This window comes from Trichomonascus vanleenenianus (assembly GCF_965637985.1).
Source record: "Trichomonascus vanleenenianus strain CLIB 3782 genome assembly, contig: TRVA0_041S, whole genome shotgun sequence".
NCBI classification, from domain to species: Eukaryota; Fungi; Ascomycota; class Dipodascomycetes; order Dipodascales; family Trichomonascaceae; genus Blastobotrys; species Blastobotrys vanleenenianus.
The window spans coordinates 47183-69510 of record NW_027481846.1 but is presented as its reverse complement, the minus strand read 5'-3'; the positions used below and the strand labels follow the sequence as shown (position 1 = coordinate 69510).

At 48.1% G+C, this 22328-nt stretch overlaps 9 protein-coding genes across 9 annotated transcripts; 3 read left to right on the top strand and 6 right to left on the bottom strand.

Moving 5' to 3' along the window:
- Positions 1–1515: 1515 nt before the first annotated feature.
- Positions 1516–3359, top strand: RCO1 (Rco1p; the record flags this gene model as incomplete). The annotated part of the gene is made up of 2 exons (XM_076686643.1): positions 1516–2064; positions 2124–3359. 2 exons carry the CDS (start codon positions 1516–1518, stop codon positions 3357–3359), a joined length of 1785 nt encoding a protein of 594 aa, XP_076539117.1.
- A 156-nt stretch (positions 3360–3515) lies between these two features.
- Positions 3516–7327, bottom strand: PDS5 (sister chromatid cohesion factor PDS5; the record flags this gene model as incomplete). The annotated part of the gene is made up of 2 exons (XM_076686642.1): positions 3516–7190; positions 7244–7327. 2 exons carry the CDS (start codon positions 7325–7327, stop codon positions 3516–3518), a joined length of 3759 nt encoding a protein of 1252 aa, XP_076539116.1.
- Positions 7328–9073: 1746 nt separating this feature from the next.
- Positions 9074–9673, bottom strand: CCW14 (CFEM domain-containing protein; the record flags this gene model as incomplete). Its single annotated transcript, XM_076686641.1, has 1 exon — positions 9074–9673. One exon carries the CDS (start codon positions 9671–9673, stop codon positions 9074–9076), a length of 600 nt encoding a protein of 199 aa, XP_076539115.1.
- Positions 9674–10991: 1318 nt separating this feature from the next.
- CDC1 (cell division control protein 1) lies at positions 10992–12377 on the bottom strand (the record flags this gene model as incomplete). The annotated part of the gene is made up of 1 exon (XM_076686640.1): positions 10992–12377. One exon carries the CDS (start codon positions 12375–12377, stop codon positions 10992–10994), a length of 1386 nt encoding a protein of 461 aa, XP_076539114.1.
- Positions 12378–12968: 591 nt separating this feature from the next.
- Positions 12969–14066, top strand: TRVA0_041S00584 (something about silencing 4 family protein; the record flags this gene model as incomplete). Its single annotated transcript, XM_076686639.1, has 1 exon — positions 12969–14066. One exon carries the CDS (start codon positions 12969–12971, stop codon positions 14064–14066), a length of 1098 nt encoding a protein of 365 aa, XP_076539113.1.
- A 138-nt stretch (positions 14067–14204) lies between these two features.
- Positions 14205–15455, bottom strand: TRVA0_041S00562 (uncharacterized protein; the record flags this gene model as incomplete). The annotated part of the gene is made up of 1 exon (XM_076686638.1): positions 14205–15455. The coding sequence occupies one exon, from the start codon at positions 15453–15455 to the stop codon at positions 14205–14207; it is 1251 nt and encodes a 416-aa protein (XP_076539112.1).
- A 224-nt stretch (positions 15456–15679) lies between these two features.
- Positions 15680–16524, top strand: TRVA0_041S00540 (Frag1/DRAM/Sfk1 family protein; the record flags this gene model as incomplete). Its single annotated transcript, XM_076686637.1, has 3 exons — positions 15680–15700; positions 15755–15888; positions 15942–16524. 3 exons carry the CDS (start codon positions 15680–15682, stop codon positions 16522–16524), a joined length of 738 nt encoding a protein of 245 aa, XP_076539111.1.
- A 991-nt stretch (positions 16525–17515) lies between these two features.
- Positions 17516–18103, bottom strand: TRVA0_041S00518 (uncharacterized protein; the record flags this gene model as incomplete). Its single annotated transcript, XM_076686636.1, has 1 exon — positions 17516–18103. One exon carries the CDS (start codon positions 18101–18103, stop codon positions 17516–17518), a length of 588 nt encoding a protein of 195 aa, XP_076539110.1.
- Positions 18104–18411: 308 nt separating this feature from the next.
- On the bottom strand, positions 18412–21816 carry STE23 (A-factor-processing enzyme; the record flags this gene model as incomplete). The annotated part of the gene is made up of 2 exons (XM_076686635.1): positions 18412–21605; positions 21681–21816. 2 exons carry the CDS (start codon positions 21814–21816, stop codon positions 18412–18414), a joined length of 3330 nt encoding a protein of 1109 aa, XP_076539109.1.
- Between the last annotated feature and the right edge of the window lie 512 nt (positions 21817–22328).

Below are 22328 nucleotides of genomic sequence, written 5' to 3'. Positions count from 1 at the left end.
GACATTTTATCAACGGCTGCTATGCCATCTAAACATTGCCTTAAACACTTCGGCATTAGACTGCAGTTACATAAAACGTATGTCTATCTACTGAAGCCAGATTCGTAGTGATCAAAGGGGTTTCCAGGCGTGTCCAAGTTCCGAATCTCAAGTGGTCTATGATTGGTGAATCAACATCGATTGTCGACAAGACTCATGATATTACTCAACCAGAGAAGATTGGAAAAACCATCAAACAAAATAGAGATTGAGTCTGATTGATAACTGCAAATTGGAATGGAAGGAGGGAGCTCGTAGAGTATCACAGCGGAGTTAACGATTGGTATTGATGACTGGTTCAGATTGCATTTCCGGGAATCCAACGAAAGCGGAATCAACAAACTCGAATAGAGGTACCACGGGCTATTTAGCTAACCAGAATTGAAGCTACCCAAGATTGCATAGGTGCAACGATGAATCTAATTGACAATTCAATGCTACCGATATTGAATCGGCCTATTTTGTTCCCTATATGATCCAGTTCCCAAAGTTGACGCAATAACCTTTAAGTCGCCCCCTTTACATAACCGTTCCCACTTTTTTTGTTTCCACTTTTCATATTTTCTCTTCTCTACTTCAACCCGGATATTCCAATCGTATCCAAGCGCTTGAATAGTCGCCAAACCGGCTGCATTGACTAAATAGAAGCCCTAACCTAGGCCTCAAGCATTCTGTTGAAATCAATTTGAAGGTGGTTCGACGCGCTAGTGTGTTCCTCCTCCGCCATTAATTTTTCTCTCTCTCTCTCTCTCTCTTCAATCGAATCCATTCCCTGGATCTGACTGGTGAGTGTCCCTTTTGCCAACTTCCCATCCACACACCACCAACCACGCAGGAAAAAAAAAACGTCACGCAACGCCTTAACCGGAACTCACCATCAATTGTCGCCGGTTCCCATATCTCGTTCGTGATTAGATCTATTTTTTTTCTACTTAATTATTTCCAACCACACAACCCCCATTTACGCGATCCATATATTTGTCTCTTCTCAACACACATAAAGAAGAGAACGGATCTGTTCAAGGGGAAGAAAAAAAATTCTTATTTGACTGGCTGTCGCGGCAATCGTCTTGCAACGCGATTTGAATTGACCAGAAAAGGACATTCTTTCCTCGTCTCTATAGGGGCAGATTCTGAACTGTTCTTTATAGTCGGTTGCTCTTTTTTGCTGCCGCTTATTCCGCCAGAGGACACTTAGCACTCTATTGCGTGATCTCTCTCGCGTTATACTCAATCCCATTTAGCTAGTTGGCTACGTCTCCCCTTTATTGGGCGAACTCTTCAAAAGTGATTGAGCAGTACTTCACCCCATCCGGAAGAGGCAGAAAGGCGTCGGGAGGCACCACTCCTTCGTCAGCCTCTTCCACAAAGTCAAGATTGACTCCTAGGTCAGCCCAGCAGAAGCAGCTGGCACCACAACCACCAAAAATTACATTCAAGCCATGGACAGAACCTGAACCGGGATCACAGAAGGCGATGGTCACCGGATACCCAATCGACACTCCGCCACCAGCAAAACTGTTAAAACAGTCTGTCAAATCATCGCGCTCAGTCACCAACAGCGACCATAATAGCCCCGCTGGCCCGGGACTGTCCGAAACAGAACAGAATTCGTCAGATCAGTCACGACCGCCTAGCCCGCCGCTAACGTCAAGTCAAGAGGGCAGTTTCAAGATCAAACTCAAGACGAATCTGTTCAACACAATTGTCAAGAACTCCAATGTTCGTGATGACGAAGCAGTGCGTCGATCGCGACGAGTGACCGACCCTGTAGACTACTACAAGCCTCAGGAGGGGCTTGAACTGGAGGAAAAAGAGCTGGCGAAGAAGCCTGAAGAACCCCCGGTCAAGATTCGAAAGAAGCCGGGGCCTAAACCAGGAAGCAAAAGGCGAGGTCGGAAACCGAATAAACCGAAGAATGAAGAGCCTGTCGCTACTCCTAACGGAGCTGAAGAGGACTTGAATCGATCAAGAAGCGGCTCTGATGAGGAGGCCAAAAAGAAAAACGAAAAAATGGAGAACATGGTATGCAATCCAACCTTTGCTAAATCTCTACGTCTTTTTTACTAACTTATGAATTCTAGGTGAACATTGACTACTGTGCTGCGTGTGGTGGTGTTGGTAACTTTGTGTGCTGCGAAGGCTGCCCCAATTCGTTCCACTTCTTCTGCACAGACCCACCGGTAGATGAGGAGAACCTGCCTGATGAGTGGTATTGTCGAAAGTGCTATGTTAAAAAGCATCCTCCGTTGCCCCATAAAAAGGGCATATGGAGCCAATTGTTGGATGACATGGATCGGATCAACCCGGTGCAGTTTGCTCTACCAAAAGACCTCCAAATTCGGTACGAAGGGGTTATTCCCGCTTCTGACGGCGAGTACGAGGTCGAAAGCCGTCCACCAAATAAGGAGACTGCTATTGTGAGGGATTTGGACGACCCTCTCAAGGTTCTGGACAAAAACGGAGACCCAATCCTCTGTCATCGGTGCAAAAAATCGGCCCTCAACGGTGTTCAGGTCCTCACCTGCGACTACTGCCCACTCGCTTTCCATGTGGACTGTGTTACTCCACCAGTGCTTCAAGCTGGTACTAAATGGCGGTGTCCGAACCACTCGGATCAAGGGGTGAAGCTGGCGCGGAGACCGCGAAAAGTAAAATATGAAGACCCCACTTTGCAGCGGCGGTTCAAGAACAATGGACATATCGAAGTCATCAACGACGAAGACGAAGATGAGGGGCAATTCCAAAAGATTCCTTCCTTATTTGACGATGTAAAGAACACTGCGACTGGATTCTCTTCGAAGGTGAAGAATCCAGTTCTCAAACAAAGACTTATGTTTGGCATGGACGATGTTGTTTATCGACTTCCCGAAGAGTCGATCAAGCTGGATTTCATTGAAAGTGTTAGGGATGAGTGCTACGAGGACCCGTATCCGCTAATGGATACGACCAAGGTGCTCATGGCGCTCGATGAGCTTGCGCTAAGGTCATCTGATGTGAAGGATGCAGTACGAAATCTCAGTTATTTCCAGCTGAATGGCTCCCCGGCCGCGGACTCTGCGCTTGCCAGAGCGAATATGTCGGTTCTTGTAGATGCGGCACTGGCTCCTCTTAGCCGGCAGAAAGAACTGCATCATGGTTCAGTCAAGAAAGAATCGGCCGAGCAACACGATCTGCCAGCTACACGAAGGAAGAGGAAAAGATCAGAGGTTGACGAGGACAGTGACCTCGATGAGTACGATCAACTGCTTGCCATTAAGCAGCTAATGCAGCTTAAGGGCAAAGAAAAGCTGTTGGAGTTTTTGTATTCGGATGATTGAATGTCATGAAGACCTGCATTTCTCATCCTCCTCCCCTGTGTTTAATATATATAGGAGGTCGTAATTTATTATCTAGCATATACTTGATCAATTTTCAATTCATAATATTTGGACACTAACGTCTAGTCATTATCCCATTAGAACTCATATATTTCATTACTCGTAATCGCTCTCCTCTTCGCTTTGGTCATTTTTGCCCTCATCGTCTTCATCAGATTCTTCACCATAGTTGACTTTGTTGCGCTGCAATCGCGAGCTCTGTCTCCGTGGCGCTTCTTCACTCTTCGCCCGTTTCGTACTGCTCGCATTGCTCTTCTTCCGGGTCCGCTTGGTAACTTTCTTTCTCGGAGGCTCTGCCTCGCTTTCATCTCCACTTTCAACCTTCTTTGCACCAGATCCTGCCGTGCCGGTGCCGTGTGGGCGTGGATGGTGCTTGCCAGTATTATGAACCAGTTTCTTAAAGTGATCTTCCAACTCGGGCGTTATCGCTTCAGAGATAAATGACTTTCGTGCCACTTCCTTCGCTTGCTCGGTGCTTGCCATTCCTTTGAATGCATCTCTTGGAAGCGCTATGGTGCCTGGCCATGCGTCCATGTTCCAGCTCTTCAGGTCCCGATACCTGATCACGACGAATTCAGCGAGCTCGCTAACGATATAGAGCCGCGTACTATAATCCTCTTCAACGTCACGATATTGCTTGACTCGCTGTGCAATGTGGAATATCAGTCCGAGGTTGTTCTGGTGGGCAATCAGAGTTAGGTAGTACAAGAGATACCTCATAATTTGGCCCAGATCCTCGACCATTTTTCTGTTACCGTCTTCAACCACATCATCGTCATTGAACACATCCTGGTGGTGTGCAGTAAGGTAAATGAGTCTTGAGAATGCCTTTTCAAAAACAAGATCATTTGAGGAACTAGTCCTGTAGCTTGAAGCCTCCTGTTGCTGAGCGAAGCGAGCCTTGATCCATGTAGTGACTATTTTAGCAAGATCATTATCTGGTTCATAGGCCATCATAAACACAAGGGCCAGGTATCGCTCTGGCAACTTCTGACTAGACCCGGAGAGATATCTCGTAAGCTGCGTAACAAAACGTTGCCGAATATGGAGGCATTCGTCCTGGAGAAGCAAAACCATTCGATCAAGGTCCGACGCTCGGATAAGTTTCTCGTAGACAGGAATTCTCGCCAGTTTGAGGAGCTTCAATCCGGCCTCGAGACGGAGCCGTGATTTATATCCTGCAGGGGTGTCTCTAGTCCGTGCCAATTCGCCAAGATTCCCCAACAATGATATGAGGACCTTGAGCACTGGGATAGCCCGATCGGTTGTATCATTCCATTCAACAATTGACCGCAGTCGGTTGACAAACACACGTAAGCTGAGCAATTTGCAATTGCAAAAGTCATCAACTTCCTCGTCCTCTATCCATGACTTCTCATATAACTCGTCCGATGACGCCAGAGCGTTAGACATAATAAACCGCCGGATCAGCACCTCGCTAATGACATCGGAATGGGCCTCGGTAAGCTCTGGAGCAACGAGATAAAGCTGAGCTAGTGCGGATAGCTGGGTGGGCATTCTAGAAGCAGCAAACTTTTCTTCTATCTCCTCGTCGGACGCTTCGTTGAACTCGGAAAGAAGCTTTACAATTTCGCCGACAAGAATATTGCAATACATCTCTTTGCGCTCGCTATAATGGAGGAGCTTGACTGCTTGTTTGGCTTCTGCCGGTGTTCCTTTGGAGCAGAATTCCAGGATTTTTTCTGCAAAATGTTCAGACTGAGGGAACTTCTCCTTAGACTTATGGAATAGCATATTGGCTGTTTTCAGTGTGTCCACGTTATTTGTGTCGGCATTTTCGGCAACCTCTTTCCCAGGCTCTGCTGCGCTGATGAGCGAAATCAGTTCATCCGCCTGGTTAGACAGAAGCAAAGGAGCATGGGTGGCAATTTCTCTCAGATAGGAGTGCGCCACACTGTTTAGAGTGTCCTCATTGTCCCGCGAAATACGAATTAGAGGCGTAATAATCGACTTGTTAAACGCCAGATAACTGCATCGCAGCAATAGTATTTCCATTTCCGCCTTGTATTTCGGCATGGCCTTAAGGACTTTCTTGAACGAGCTGACCACAGTCATGTAGTTACTCTCTGGGTTGACGCAAGCGCCTAGAAGTCGGTAGAGACTTTTGTCTTTACACGCAATGATATGATCAATTGCATCGCCCATTTCATCTTCCTTGGAAGACATCTTAGCAAAGAACTGCTTCATCAAGTTTAATTGGTTCTTGAGAGAACCCGGGTCGCTGGCGCTTTCGAACTTTTTCACTGTCAGCAGCAGCATATTGACATATTTTGCTGTCTCAACCTGTCGCTTGCCTAGAGCCTCCCAGGCTCTCGCAGCCTGATCGCTGAGACACTTATTGGCGCTTAAGAGTCTTCGAGTTCTAGCATTATCATCAGATATTTCGGGTAGGATATAGTTCCACAGGGTAATATCGATGAGCTCGTTTACTTCCTTGTCGTTGAGGTATATCTGTTCAAAAATGGCGCTTGGAACCCAGTCAAACATTTCATCAAGACCATAGGCCCTGTTGTAAAGCTTACCCACCGAGCTAAATGCTGCAATGCGCACACTTCGCTTTTTATCTCGCAGTCGGCTCGAGAGGGTCCCCAGAACAGGTGAGGATGCATGAGGATGAATGCGATTCTGCAGGGTTGCAAGATCAAATTCGCCAGCAGCCCCACATGCGGCTATTCTAACGTGTTCATTAGTATCGTCAAGCCGAGACACGAACGTTGCAACCAAGTCTTTTGGCACATAGTGTCTCTTTTTGAGCGCCTCTGCAGCAGCATTTGTCCACGTAACTCGGATAGAATACTGCTTGTCCTGGGCGCCTCTCTTTAACCATTTTTTGTACGTCGACGGACTGTCCTGAAGGATGTCGCCGTCCGGAGATGGAAGAGCAATGAGCTTACCAATTGTGCGCGTAGCCATATCCCGCAACAAAAAGTGGTCAACCTCCAAGTTCTTTTCTAGCTGACCCGACACGTTGACAAGCAATGCAGGTACTGCGTTCCAGATCTCTACTATGAGGTTCTCCGTCCGCTTTAGTTGTTTCGCCTGAGGACTCTCTTCAGAATCAGACTCGCCTTCATCGCCATCGCCGCCGAGGTACGACGGGTCGAGCAGTTCAGAAAAGTACTGGTTAGTATAGCGGATGAGAGTGTCGATGTTTTCTGCACTGATTGATTTTGACACCCTGTACGCATTTGGCAGCTGGAATTGTAGCGATGCATTGCTCTTGTCTTTGGACTCTGGTGTGCTGTTGTACAAAAATTTGGAAAATATGAGCTCAATTACCGACTGCGGCAGCCGTCCTTCGTAATTCGCCACAATCTGTGAGAGGATTGCAGATAGGAAAATCTCTGGAGGGCCAATTGCCTTCTTACTCTCCTCTATGATATCGTAATAGCCGTCAAAGTAGCCCACCACTAGTTTTTCGGCGCTCCGTAGAGAGCACATTAACCCAGCAACCTCGATATTTTCCATCGCGCTAAGCAGATTACACGTCGCCTGGTAGTATGAGTCCAGTGATCCATCTTTTAGCACGTTTAGGAACAGCCAGAATAGCTGCGTAAGCTCCTTCTCCGTGTAAAGCTTGACGTTAACCGCGTGTCTCAGCACTTCGATTAGGCAGCGGGCTGTGTAAATTCGGACGCCCAAGTCCTTGTGCTTGATCAATCGCTCGCTCTTCAATTGCATAGCCGTGGGCTTGAGCGAATCAATATCCAAGCAATCTTGCTGAATCTGAGAGAGCTCCTTATAAAGGGCCTAAACTTTAGTTAGAGCCATTTTTTCCCTCGCTATAGACATCAATTACTAACCTCCAGGGATGCCATGAGCTCAGAGATCTGCTTTTTCTTCAGCAAATCATCGTGAAATGCGAGCTTCTGGACTGGCGGATCCATTATTCCAACCTGTGTAGGAGAAAATGGGTTATGGTGGTGATGCGGGATAAGATGAGGGTGAAAATCTCCCGCCGGGACGCGTCTCCGCCACGCGTAAATGGGACCCTTCATTACGGCGGTCTTGGTATAATCGCTATGAAGTATTGGTTTCGATCCTGAATTTATGTATCTTTTTTATTCTATTTGTTAGTTTGTTGTTTGTTCACTATCTTCTAGGTACTGACCAGTCTATATATAATCAGAAATTTGCTGGTACCGGTAACAGAGTACGGAGTTATCGACGAGGATAACCATTCAGGTTTATTCCATTTTTATGTATGACATAGATAGTTGAATTGTCACTGTGTCGTGGTGGTAGTAACTGGTTTGAACCAATGCAATGCTATGCTATCATCTATAGCATTACCGATATGACACTGGGAAGCAGTAAATGAATTGAAATGCCGGTACCTTCAACGGATGAAGATCAGAACTCAGAGTACAGTTGAATTGAACTATTATCATTTTACTGCCACATGTAATGCAATAACGGTTACTGGGCCAATAAATTTTATAATTCAACAATATACTGTGGGCAGTATCGCTAAAATACACGAACGTTGCTCCATATCATTGATCTAACTTGGAACAGCTACAAGTAATAATTGAAAACAAACTATTGAGCTCTCTGTGTAACCACATAGAAAATTATGTGACATCTACAACAGGGGATAATATATCAGCTGCATTAGGAACAGCTTAATACACATCATTTGATATTTCCTTAGCAATTATCCTCTACCTGGTACCGGTAACTCTCTTAAAACGTCATGTGGCGGTACGATAAGCCGATAACCTTTGCACAATGTGATGTAACGGTACGATAAGCAGCTAGCCTTTGTACAATGTTATGCAAGCCACAAACGATCGTAAACTGACTTGTAGGAACTGTAGCGGCAGCCATCGAAATATGTAAGTTTCAAGCAGCAATTTAGCGAAGTTTTCGTCCACCCTTCACAGGAGTACAGCCGTTAGCTTTCACGACACTTATCGCACCCACCAGCATCATCGTGAGCGCGTAATTCTTTGTTGAACCAAGCGTCCACTTCATTGTGTCTTCTCTCTTTCTCCTTCACTAGGTCTATACAGAACACTTTCTCTTCGAAATGATTCTTTATAGTGTATGCAGAGAGTTCTATAAGACTTGAGATTATATATCCGGTAGTATTTAAGATGTTTCGCATCGTCCTGGATATTATGTAAACACTAGTGTTCCTGGACCGTCTAACGTTGTTCAAAAAACTGTTTATATTAGATACCCGTCAGAACGGTGCCGTGGGATAAATATGTACACACCATATCTCCTCAGCAACATGTCCAATGCAAACGGCGCTATAATACGGGAATTTATAGGACATGAAGAATACAATCCCAAAAACATAAATTACTTCATTTCAAAACTGGCTGAGATATAGGCAGTAGTAGCGAAACTGAACCACAATCTGACGTACTGTCCGTCAGAAGACACACCATCGCCATGTTGACCCCGGTCGCCTACCAACTACAGACTCTCAACTGTGAAAAGAATCCTCCGCGAAGCGGAGCCAAGGGGGGTTTGGGGGGCTGGCCCCCCCAAAGGTCTACCACAACCTTGGAAGAGCCAGTAAACCTTGAGCTAGCTAAGGTAAAAAAAAAGAGTGTGTATAAAGATGTCTAAAGTTATGATACGATAAAATACATAATGAATGGAAAAGGGGGTTAATACGCTTACAACAGCAAAGCGCCGAGGAGACCGACGATGCCCATAGAGGAGGCAAAGCCGAGGGCGTTGGCGCCGCCAGAGCTAACAGCCTCGGCAGCAGTACCAGTAGCATTGGACACAGCAGAAGGAGAGGAGCCAGAAGAACCAGAAGAACCGGAAGAACCAGAAGAACCAGAAGAGCCAGAGCCAGTAGCAGAAGCACTACCAGTGGAGTTAGAAACGTAACCAGTAGCGGCAGAAGACAGGGTAGTAGCGGATGCGGTCACGTTGGCGCTGGAAGCAGGGTCGGAGGAGCTGTGGCTGGAGGAGCCGGTCGAGGAGGAAGAAGCAGCGGTGGAGGTAGCGTTGACAACAGCCTTCAGGTTGACATTGACGTTCTGCGCCTGGCAGGTGGACTTGAGCGCGCTCTGGGCGTCGTCGGTGGCACCGTCTGGGCAGATCTTGTTGAGGCAAGCGACGATGTCGGCGCTGTTGTTCTTGCAAAGACACTGGACGTTAACCAGCTCGTTGGAGCAGCTGTCAGCGTTTCGGGCGACCTGGGCGACGCAGGCGAGCAGGCAGGCTGGAGGAGACGAAGCCATCACGCCGAGGGAGGCCAGAGCCATGTAGATACAGAAAAACCAGTAAGGCATAATGAGCGCTAGAACCTTTGTCTTTTTCTCGTGGAAATGAACGGACGAAAGTTGGTGGTGGTTCAGTGAAAGAAAAGATTCGATCCGAGCGAAAAGTTGATGAAGAGGTCGGCTGTTTCAGGTTTGCGCCCTAAAAATAGGGCCCACACCGCTTCTCGATCTGGTGTTCCAGGGGCGGCAGAAACCAGATCTCAGGCGTCCCATAGTGCGTGCGCTCGCGTGGTCCATTCTTCGCCCGCTTACCCATTCCGTTCGACCCGTTTCCGCTACATACTGTAGTGGACTGTGCTGTGAGGCTTTTTTTTTCTATCTGTTTAGCGTGGTGTATTTACTGTAGAACTACTGTAGAATTTTTAGGATTATCGGGCAAGGTACCAGGGGGCTGTTTAGACATGGGATCTCCGACATGCGTTGCCAAGGAGTGCTGATCGTGCGGCTTTTCACAGCCCGCGGCGTACGGTTATCACCGGGGTAGCCCCTGGAGTGAAATGCCGAGATTTCTTTATCCCCCCAGTGCTACTAGCAAGGTTTATGAATTCGAGGGCCAGCCCTCGAGCTCCCGTAGTAGGGGGCTCTGCCCCCAACCCCCCGTCATTTTAAAGATCTCCAGGCAGCAGAGCCCCCGGGGGGGGGGGATACGGTCCCCCCAAGTGCTACTACCCGGTAGGAGATATGTTCGAATCGTTAATGTATTTATCAACTCATAAATCGCTATCTAATTAGTGTTAGTGTCAATAAATATTATTCAATGATCAAGCAACAGTGCATTGAAATCTACGCTGTGGGCAGCTTCTGTAACCTACCTACTCTGTTGCACAATACTCGTAGGCCGTTATATCCTCTGGTCCATACCGATTAGTTCTATAGGGGGAGGCTGAGCCATGTTTAATTATGCACTACTCTAAATGTAGCTCTAAATCAATCATCCGAAGCCCATTACTTAATTGTTATTAGTATGTTGAACTAATGGATTCGAGAGTCACAGGAGGCCTATAGCTAACGGTAGGAGGAGTAATTGTAGCTCTAAATCAATAATCCGTAGTCCATTACCTGGTATTACTATCAAAAAAGATCAAGTAATGGAGACAGAGAGTCCCGGGAGGCCTATAGTTAACGGTAATAGAAGAGAGAGCGCCGAGGGTACTGTGGAACCAGCAAATAACCAAAAAGGCAGCAATTGACATCCATGGCCCATTATTAGTACCGTATTAAAAATGAAGAATTAACGGTATGTCAACGAAAAAGTCCCAGGGGGGGTTGAGGAGGGTTGAGGAGGATTGAGGAGGATTGGTTAGTGGAAGATTGAGTGCACGAGATAGAGGAACCAGCTGAGAGCCAAAACGGCAACTATTGCACACTCAATGGCAAACTGCCGCACACCGTTGACCTCCTCGTACCAATACGCACTGGCATGGGATTTGCGATGCACCGGCAGAGAGTACACCATTCGCTCAGAGTCGCCAATAATTCGCAACCAGCGCAGTCTAAACCTTCGCGGAATGAGATCAGGGAACATGTTCCACACACCCAAGCACCCAACTGTGACCACTAGCCAGAATGAGTAAACCAAAATAGGATAGAACGGTGAGGGCATCAGACAGATCGACGTCTGATAGCCTGGCACCGAGTTATCCAAGGTCAAAAGCTGGATGCCAGGCCGCTCGATGCCCATAGCCATTGAAATGCTCTTTACTGTGTACTCATCAGCCTCCATCTTCGCGCCAAATTTACTGTAGTATTCGTGCTCAACATGGCACGCGTCGTGATCGTCTCCAGAAAAAACCGCCAGCGGTTGTACTGCCTGCAGAATTTGATTTGAAATGTCCGGATTCAGCAGAGTCTGGTACTGGTGGCCGTGAACATACGGCAAGGGTTTTTTGCTCTCTCTGTGCTTCCCGCAGTCGTGGCCCTTTGGACGATAGAGAGGCACGTGGCTCAGCAAAATTTGGTTCTGGTCTTTGGGGTCAAACGACTCAAGGTATTCTCTAGGTGGGCCATATATCTGCGGATTCTTCGTGTTGGCCATGGAAATGGCATCCAGCAACACGATTGTATAATTTCCTATAGTATAGTCCGAGGACCCTGGTCCGAAAAACGCCTCGAACCGCGCCAATGCCTCTGGAACCACCTCGTCGCCATATCCAATATCGTGATTCCCTGGTAAACTCATGACTGTGCGTTTATTTGGCGGCCGATCGAAGATGCCATTGAATCGAACAAACTCTTCAAGCCATTCCTTGCGTGCCCACCCTCTTCCACCGTCAAACAAATCACCCAGGAAGAAGTTTGCATCTGGATCAAGCATTTTTTGAATGTAGACCCAGTTTTTGCGCAGATATATGTCAACAATGTACTTTGTAATGGATAGCAGGACCCTGGGCCGGCCAGGATAGGTATGGTCGTCGACTAGCTGAGGGTCGGCAATGAGGGCGACTCTGCTGGCCGACTTAAATTTATTGTGCCACTTACAACGGCCAATTACTCCCCGAGGGTACAGTCGTTCGCCATAATACAGAACCAGCAGCCATAGTACGCAGAACCCGTTGACGTGTGCGTAGCGGCGTAGAAACCTTTGTATGCTGCGGCGCTGAAGACGGTCTCCTCGGCCAAGCTTTCCACTAGAATACAGAGGCCCTTTGGTGACCTTCTGTCTCCTCTGGAAAAGCCCTGGTTCCATTTTCTTCAGCGAGGCTCTAGCAGTTATAACTACCGGTAGTTATAAAAACGTGTTGGATCGCACCGTTACATTTAGGTCCGCGAAACTTAATTGTATCAGGGGGGGAAAAGGCAGTACCGTAATTAACTTAATATGTCAACCTCAACATTGATTATCTGCAGTACATTCTACTTTACCGATATAGCCGGTATTAACTGAAATGTTCGAAGTTTTGCTTTTAGCTTACGAAATTGCGTGCTATCAATTATATATGCAGATCTACAATGGAACGAAACTCCGGTTGGATAAGGTAAATAGGTTTTTAAGATTCACCGTCCACCGTTTATACAGCAGTTGTTCGCACACCCCCTCTCTTACGTTATAGAAGTAGCAGACTCCGGACAGTCACTGTAAACCAGCCAAGTCTACGTGCAGAGGCCATAATTACGCAAAAGAAACAATATCGCGGCGAGTGCTAAGCTTCTTCGTTATACCTATCAGAGTTAAGTTAAGTTGGTGTTAAGTTTTGCAGATATACGGTTGCACCAGAGGCCCGTCCCCTTTTGAGGGACTGGAGCAAAAAAGAGTTGAATGTCCAGGCGGGTGAAATAAATGACCAACGCGGCACTGCTACTGGTGCTGAAGGGGCTGCAGAAGACTCAGAGTTTGATGTCGCTATCGCGGAGCACAAAGCCTGACGAAAACCAACATGCTGAGCGAGAAGGGGGCCCTGAACCAAGGGAGAAGCCACGCAAGCTGCGGTCCGAGTCATCGGCCGGTGAGAGCACCAAGCCGCAGGAGGAAGACCCACAGCTGTTCCAGTTTGACTTCAACTATGTGCCACCGGACTATGATAAGCCGTTGGAGGTTATTAGAGAGGGTGGTACGGCGACAAACGGCAATGGCTTGACGCGTCGTAAGAGCACCACAGCTCGTCATATTGAGCCGTTCGAGTACCCCAAGGATATTCAGCCTCATGAAGGGCCAAACAGGGGGGATCCGCTGGAGGACGGGGTGTATGTTCCGCATCACAGGAGGAAAGAACGGGAAGAGCGTAGGATCCAGGTGCAAGAAAGAGACAAGCTCTTTTTAGAGGCTGAAAAGTTTGACAGCCAGCTTAAAGAGCTGCAGGCACCGACGTGGGAGAAGAGCCTGCCTCTTATTACTGCAATCGATGATGTGAGCGACAGAAATGAAATGGAAGTCAAGCGAAAGTTGACGGTTGCCGAGATATCAGCGCAATTGGCTAGATATCACGACTGGAAGAAGCGGCAATTAGAGTTAAAGCGGAATAGAACGCTGGAAAATCGGCAAATGGAGGACAAAAAGGAAGGAAAAAAGGAAGACAAGTCTTCAAAACGGAAAAATGCATCATTATCATCATCATCATCAAAGCCCGCAAAGCCTGCAAAGGCACAAAAGGTTAAGAAAGACCAAACGCCTAATGGCGCTACAAGCGAGCCACCAGCGGTAAAGGAAGAAGACGGAGAGCCCAAGGTTCAGATCAAGCGCATAAAAGTAATACCACCGAAGAAGCCCGAGTTTCGGTCTTTTTTCGACCCAGTCCAGCCTTCGCGCCCAAGATTTGACGTGCTGACGAAGCGCAACGTTCGAGGCGACCTGTGGGCATTCGGCCAGCCGATTCCTCATCAAATGCTGGAAATGTTTGATATTCCTGATGAGTGGAAGAGCAGACATTTTCAGGCATAATTTTTTATTGCATTTGCCTATTTATTTATTTTTATTTATTAACTTGCTAGTTCATTTTTAATTGACCAGTCTTTGTAAGTCTATTAAGAGTTGTATTGGGAAATTGATGAAGATGCATTAGGAATTGCTGACCATTTGCTAGGCCTTTTGTACCGTCTCTAAGACCACTTCCGAATTCTCGCTAGATATATCTGCCAAAGCATTCTGACTCTCCTTGCGATAAAGGTGATAACACCCCGCAATCAGAGTCCCTAGCAGTACAACCCACCATGAGAACAGGATAGGCAGCGCTCTATACAACGACGGCACGCTACCTCTCGACCAAATATCATTCAAAACGTCATATGCCTCGAAGGACGGAACTGCATAGCCCACACGATAGAATCCAGGGCTCAGGATAAATGGAGTTGCTGTGGCAGTGACATTGATCAGCACCCACAGAATAACCATGAATGGCATGGCAGGTACCGGCAGAAACAGCAGCAGCGACTGGAAGAGAAGATTATGGATGGCCATTAGCAGCCACAGGATCATTACCGACAGGATATACTGGTTGCCATTGACCGACCAGTTCTCACGGAACGCCCACATGTTTCCCGCCATGCAAAATGCAGCGCCTAGGCAGAAGATTGTCGATCCGACAGCCTTGAATGCGATATATGTGTGCACTGAAATGGATTTATGCGCATTCATTGTGATAAAGTGAACGGCCAATCCAAAGAAGAACTGCTGCAGCACGATCATGGCGACTGTCAATGTGCTATAGTAGATTCGCACTCCCTGTTGCATCGCCTGGATATTGATCTGGGAGGTCGCAATGGGGTTAAACAGGGCGTACATAGCCACCGAAGTCGCATTGGACTGCCGATTATATATTTGAAGCGCCTTTTCGCCATACATGTAGCCAAACATTGTGGCTGATCTGCTGGCGAGCATTTGGAAGAGCGGGGGGTATATCTCCTCCGAAAGCGAAGGATTCCTTACTTCGTTCCAGACATAGACCATTACCTCGGAAGGATCATAGGAGCTACTACTATTTCCCGAGATAGCGCTGAGATACCGCGCGGTCGAGTTTTCATTCACTGCTAAAGCTGCCCAATAGTCCCCATCTCTGACCGCCCTGACGAGATCATCCTGCGTTGGATACTCCGATGCGTTCTTGGGCACAAATGAGAAGAACTCCGGACCCTGGAGATCCTCAAAGGCAGCAACCACTGCGGCACCAATTGGCCCCTGGTCCCTATTGACAAATAGGACCTCGATATTGTGCACTCGGTTTCCCGAATCAAACACCGAGCCGAACAGGTACGACAGGCCTATTAAGAACAGGAGGTAGAAGGCCACCGAGGCCCCTGCCACTTTCTTTGCAAGCTCTTTAACGACAGTCATATCATTGCCTCTTCAATTCCCCCTTGGCGGCCCTCATCTTATATATCTCTAATCATTTCAACATCAGGGTCCCCGACGTCCACCGATGTTCATCCCGGAAGATCGGGCCGACTAGAGCCGACGCCAACATTTTCCGATCTGCAGTTTGGTCTCGGGTGCGCAAACACCTTCGGCATCGTTAAACACGCTCTTTCAGGGCTTTAAATTAGATAAACGGGTAAACTATGGCGGCGAAATCCCATCGAGTAAGTGAGCGCTATATTATATTTGGGCTGTTTAGGATGGCTAACCGTTGGCAGGTCAACGCGAAATGGGTTGCTTACGCCCAGGTCGTCTTCTCGATTGGCGCATTTGCCAGCGCATTGGCGACTGCGCTGTTATTTGATTATCGCGAATCGGTCAAAACAGCGTTATTTGAGTTTCCCCAGGAATTGTAAGGCCCATTAGTGCTGTGCGCGATTTTTTGGCTAACCAGACAATGTCTAGTTTCCCCTCTGTCACGGCTGTGACCGGAGAAAAGTACCCGGAGAAGTCGTTCTTCCAGGTCTTTACCGCTATAACGTCGGGCGCCCGATTCCTGTCGGTGGTGATTTGGTACCTACTTACGCGATCGAGACGTCTGGGGGGTGTGGGCTTACTAAGAATCTTGGCAGGTGGTGGGTTCACCTTCATCACCCCTGAGGACGACCATGACTGGCACGATTTTGCCATGTTTTCATATGTCATGCTGTCCATTGCGTGGATGGCTGGTGTCTTGTACTATGGCCCGCGTACTGTCAAGGAAGCTCCTCCGTTGCATAACTTAGAGACTGAAATGAGCATACCAAAGGCGCATACGCTGAGGAGACGGCTGTTGCAGGCGATTATCTTGATCCAAATCCCGCTGGGGCATTTCTTCATCCAGCATAAGCTGTACCAAAAGCCGGGGGCATATTCGATGTATGCGCTATGCGAATGGGCTGTAGTCGCCATTGACGTTGCATTTGATTATACCAGCGTTGCCGAGTTTAAATGCTTGGATTTTGACATTCTTGTCAGACCATGGGAGTCTCTTCCCTTTGATGCTTGATCTCTTCACTTTATGCATGATGAGAAAAAAAAAACCAATAGTCCAGTAGTGGCCTGCTAAGTAAGGGCTGTCCAACAACAACATGATTTATGAGTTTACAAGCAGAACTTTAAACTAGAAATCCCGTTTACTGGCCGTTTTTTCGCTTCCTTCATGGCGTGGACTCGAGCAAAATACGCATGGCTAGACAATTCGACAGCGCTAAAGAATTTGACAGTTCTAAAGAATTCGACAGCCCTAAACGGATTTGAAGACTCCAGCGATGATATTGGGGTTGGAGCTGTGCTGTCCGCTACGATGCTAGGGATGGCTTGCTTTACTATCTTCGTATACACTGTCGGCTTGATCCAGAAGAAGATACTCTTTCTACAGTTGCGGCGAGGAGATTATAACATCGAGGAGCTTGGAGTTAAACGGCTGCCCCTGCCGAAGAAAGAATTAGATAAGCGGTGCCCGGCGTTCACCTACGAAGACTACCTGAACCAACAATTACCCCAAGGGATAAATGAGGTAGCTCGCCCTCTAAATGCCTATTTCTATCACCTTATCCCGAGAACTTCTACTCTCGACCTGTGGAACGCTACACCCGGTACAACCCCAGAGCATGCGCCATGTGTCTGGAGACCTATACTCTAGAGACTACCATTCGAATACTGCCGTGTAGTCATATCTTTCATCAACATTGCATCACTCCCCACTTGTTCTCCTTCTCCAGCCTATGTCCGCTCTGCAATAAATCGGTCATCCGCGACGGCTATATTCCTCCAAAGGTAACTATCTGTGGGTACACCATTGAACGGGCACGCATCAAGATACACGAGCATGAGGAATCGGCCAGAAAAGCCCACGACCAGAGTACATTCCCAGAGCATATCATGTCAGAGAAAGAGGAGGCCGCGGAATTCCAGAAACTTTCCCTGTTCCAGAGAATCAAGCTGTCGATGCCCCATTTTTAATAGTCCAGGTATTTTGATGTGTGCTCACTTTATCATCACTTGTAGCGATTCTTCTCTTCCAAAGCAATCTCGGCTTGTTTCTCCTTCATCTTTATGTGCCGTTCAACTGCTTCTAGTCTTTTTTCCAATTCAATCCATTCTCTATTATCTTCAGCAATACTTTCGAGCCACTTTTTCATCATGTTTGCGCTACGGATGCTCAATTCCTCAGCAACGCGTAAAAGGTGGTCCACTTTTTGCTGGGTTGTACCCACCTGAGCCCCGGTCTGAACTAGCTCTGCCATTGGCTTATAATTGTCCAGTACGTCTCTTTCTTGCGACTGCAATTGCGTCGTATCAACAGCCCCAAGCAGGTCAGTCATGCTCTCTAAATGACTGACTACAAGCGCTCTCTTTGTTTCAAAGCTCGGTTCATCCTCTTGGTGGTCCTTGACTATGTCCCACATGTCGAGGTAGTATAGCCCTTCAACCAGCGCCTTGAGGTACCGGTTGCTCACAATCACTCTATCAACCTCATCGCGGAGATCTAAAGCGTCTTTTAACACTGCATGGTCTGACTCCTTCAGGCTGAATTCCAGCCGCTCTAGCCTTTTCTCCAGTTGGCCGTCATCTGCTAGATCCATCGTGCTAGCGTGTTCGTTAACTTCACCAGATCGGGGCCCAGCGACCCTTTTCTAGCCCCCCCCCCCTCCCAGCACTTCACATCAGCCAGAACTACGTATTCACGGGAATACCGTGACACTATGCTGAAGTATGCAACTGTAGCGTTGATAGTCAAATTAGAAAAAAAATATTAATTAATTGTCTCCCGTTAAAGTTGTCCAGGAGAATCCGTCATATAGTACCGTATCCTGCCACTTCCGGAACAGGTAGAAAAATAATACGTCGCATGATGAAGCTTAATATACAACATTATATAATATATAATCTATTACAATTTATTGGTGGCTCCGAGCTCGTAAGTGGAAAGGTCTCTTCTTGGCTGTGGTGCTTCTGTAGCGATCATAGATGCCTTGAACTGAGGAACATCGTCAACCTCAACGCCATCCGGATACTTGGTCTGGACGGTATCTGCGGACAAGCACTGGTTAATCATTCGCTCTGCTGTGGTAACAAACTCCAGTGCAGCGTCATCGTTCCCAAGCTGCTCACGCACCTGGTCCAGTGTCTTCTTGATGACAATGTCAGTATCCTTCTCGCCAATATCGCCAATGATCTTCTGGATCTCAGTTGCCGAAACGCTATCAATCTTGTTCTTAATCGCAAGATTAACAATTGACTCGCTAATAAGCGTCCCAGTGGACGGAACTGGGGCGCACTGGCTCTGCAAATGAATAACAAGCTTTGCTCGGTCGCGGCTGTTTGGGGACACAAACTTCTGGAACAACCCAAGCACATCCTCCTTGGTTACCTTCTTGATGTACTCAACATCTTCCAAATGTCGCTCGAAATCGTAGTAACCACTGAGCACTTGGGACCAATATCGGTCGTTCTCTTCTCGCAGATTCTTACGCTTCTCAAGCTTCTTTGCAATCTTCGCTTCAACATGGGTCTTGAACTCGTCGTCGGACATGTCCTTGATAATACCCTCAAGTGTGTGGAAGAAACTGTCGATTCGCTCCTCAAGGTAGTCCGTCGTCCGTTCGCTCTGGATAAGAATCCTATATCCCAGCGTCGTTCGGGTCGAGCGAATACCGCCAAACACAACATAACCAAGCTGTTCCTTAGTTCGCAGCTGGTTGAACGCCGGTTCTGCAGCAATCTGGGCCAACACTTCAAGCCGTGCACGGATTTCACAGTCCGTAATCTTGCCTACTTGCACAATGTACTCAATGACGGAGTTCACATTGTTCTCGTCTCCAAGTGGCACAGTATAATAGTGGCTAGAGCCCTCTGGCAGTAGATAGGAACGCGCAAATGTCCGCTGAGAGACTGGAAGAGGGTCAGCACCAATGATATTTTGAACCATCTTAGACATCGACAGCGCTTCCTCCTTGGTAACATTGCCGAATGCCAATACCTCAATCTGCATCTCGCGCAGCAGCTCACGAAGGAACAGTGTAATATCTTCTGGAGTAACCTTTTCCAGTTCAGCAGCCTTTTCCGATAGGCTCCAAGCGTTCTCACTGAGCAGGTAGTGCGTAAACGTTGCCACCTGGCTGTACGGAACATTGTAGCCGAAATTTCGGTAGAACCGCTTGTGCTTCTCCATGATGACCTCAAACCGGTCCGTGTTGACAGTGTATTCTTTAAACTTGCGCAGGACACGCTCAAGAAGCACTGGCAGCTTATGGTTGAATCCAGCCACAGAAACTCCGAGTCCTTCCTTCATGGTGCTCACATCGTACCGCAGGCCAGCGATTTCAGCGTCGTAGGCAAACTCAACGAGGTCATCGTTGATGAGAGAAATGAGAACTGAGCTTTTGACTTGGTTTGCTGGGCTCTGATGCACAATTGGCGTCTTAAGGCTGATGTTAACGTAGGCCTTGGGGATCCAGAACGTGTCGTCCTTCTTGTGCCACACGTTCATCTGATCTGACCGCAGAATTAGGTGTGGGTGCTTGAGTCTGTCCTCCGGCAGGATGTTCTTCTTGGCCACGTCAAAGTTGGTGGGAATGAAATCGTTCTTCTGCGGCAGGTGCAGCTCCTCAACGACCGGTGGGCTCGACAGCACCTTGTAAAACTCCGGGTCGATATCCTTGACAGCGTACTCAGTGCCGTACCACTGCTCCTGCTGATCCAGCCCGTCTAGCGACTGGCCCACGAGGAACGCGCGGAAGTTATCCGGACTGAGGAACTTGACAAACTCGTCAATCAACTTGGGAGCATACGATCTTAGCACCGAGTGGCTGAGCAGCAGGTTTCGCGGCAGATCAAGCCGCTGCATGATCGATGCCAAGTTGGAACTGGTCGAGGCAGCACCAGACTTTTGCTGGAACCGGAAGTTCATCTCTGACTGCTCCTTGAGCTCCTTATGGATCCACTCTTGAGCTGGCATCTTTCGTAGCATGTCCAGGTAGGCGAAGACGCCGACCAACACCTTGGTGTAGTTGTCGAGGCCCTTATCAGTGAGTTCGACGTCAATTACAAAGAAGTCCGTGCCGTGGACAATGTGCTCACTACCCGCAGACAGACTAGACGCCCACGAGTGCTTCTTGAAGTACTGCAGCAGAGAGCCCTTGCCCTCGTGGCCAATGAGATGCGAGTAGTAATTGGCGGGCTTCGTCCCGTACTGCGGACGCTGATCTGGAACGGGGAAGTACAGGGTAAGATGCTTATTGTCCATCACCGGCTTGGCGTAGATGATCTTGTTCAGTTCCTTGCCGGTCAGCGGCGTCGACGCATACGCAGGAGGCGGTTTACTCTTGTTCTTGACCGCCGAAAACTTGTCCACGACCCACTGCTCAAGCGTATCCAGCTTATCCCTGCCAATGACGACAAGCTTCATGAGATTAGCCGAGTAGTGCTCAGAATGGAACTTGAGCAGCTCCTCTCGGACGTCGATCCCCTTGGATTTGGGGCTAGCATCCAGCGTCTGCAGGTTACCAGTCGAAAACTTGTTATACGGGTGCAATGGGTTCGAGAGTGACCGGTCAAGCTGGTGCAGGCGCCACATGTCGTTCTGCAGGTTCTTCTTGTTCTCGGAATCAACCGCCCTGATCTCTCGGTCTTTACAGTCCGCTCTGAACAGCGGCGCAATGAAGAACTGCGCAAACCGGTCGAGCGCGCCCTCGAGGTACTCGTGCGACACTTCAAAGTAGTAATTGGTCTCGTCCGTCGACGTGTAGGCATTGGAGTGACCCGAGTGTTCCGACAGATATGTATTATAGTCGTTCTCCTGCGGGTACTTCTCGGTGCCCATGAAGAGCAGATGCTCGCAGAAATGGGCCAACCCAGGGAGATCCTTGGGGTCAGCAAAAGAGCCGACGTTTACGTCTAACGCGGCCGAACCCTTATCAATCTCTGGATCGTGGATCAATAGCGCTTCTAGCTGGTTGGGCAGAGTGATGACGCGGTACTCCCGGTCGTCCAGGGAAGGTCGCTCGAGGTTCGACGCCACCACCGTCGCTAGCGACGAAAAATCACGCACGGGCATATTAGCGGATGACATGTCGTTTCTCGGGACTGATGTACATTATATAGCATTAGCGGGCCTTGTTTATGCCTATCAGTGATGAATCCTGGGCTCCGGGTACTTACCAATATCGGGTATAACCTTGGTGGATAGAAGCCTCGATGATGCAGGCGCTCGTGGCAACAATGCTCGATGTGGGCAAGATCGAAAGTTCGTCGATGAAATGGCCCAGATATTTCGAACAGTGTACAAGAGTCTCATTCACCCGCTGCTGGATCAATTCAATTTCGGCGGGCTGAGGGGCGTTTACAGAGTTGTTGTGTACTAGGACTCCTCCTCCTCGGCTTGGGCGCACTCTTACTCACTGTACAAATACGGTGCCACCCACTATAAATACGATGCTACCTAGGGCGGGACTATTTATAAAACACACCAATTTACAACTACGCTGATACAGCTAGACTAATTCAAACACACGCTACGATTAATAACGATCGAAGACGATAAGTTGATAGCAGGAAACCAAGGGTGGCCATTGTTGGAGAAGATGGCCGCGGCATTATAATATATTAAATGCCTAATTCGGTAATTGCGTGCAGGGAAAACAGGCGGTCACGTGACTTGATTATATATTTGTGGAGCTCGTCAGTTGCCAGGGCAACGGCGGATAGGCCACTCCTCGAGCTCCGCTAACTCTGTTAAGAACTCCTTGGTTTTTTAGCCAATTGGGTTCATATCAACAATCACCTCCGCGTAGCGGAGCCTCAGGGGGG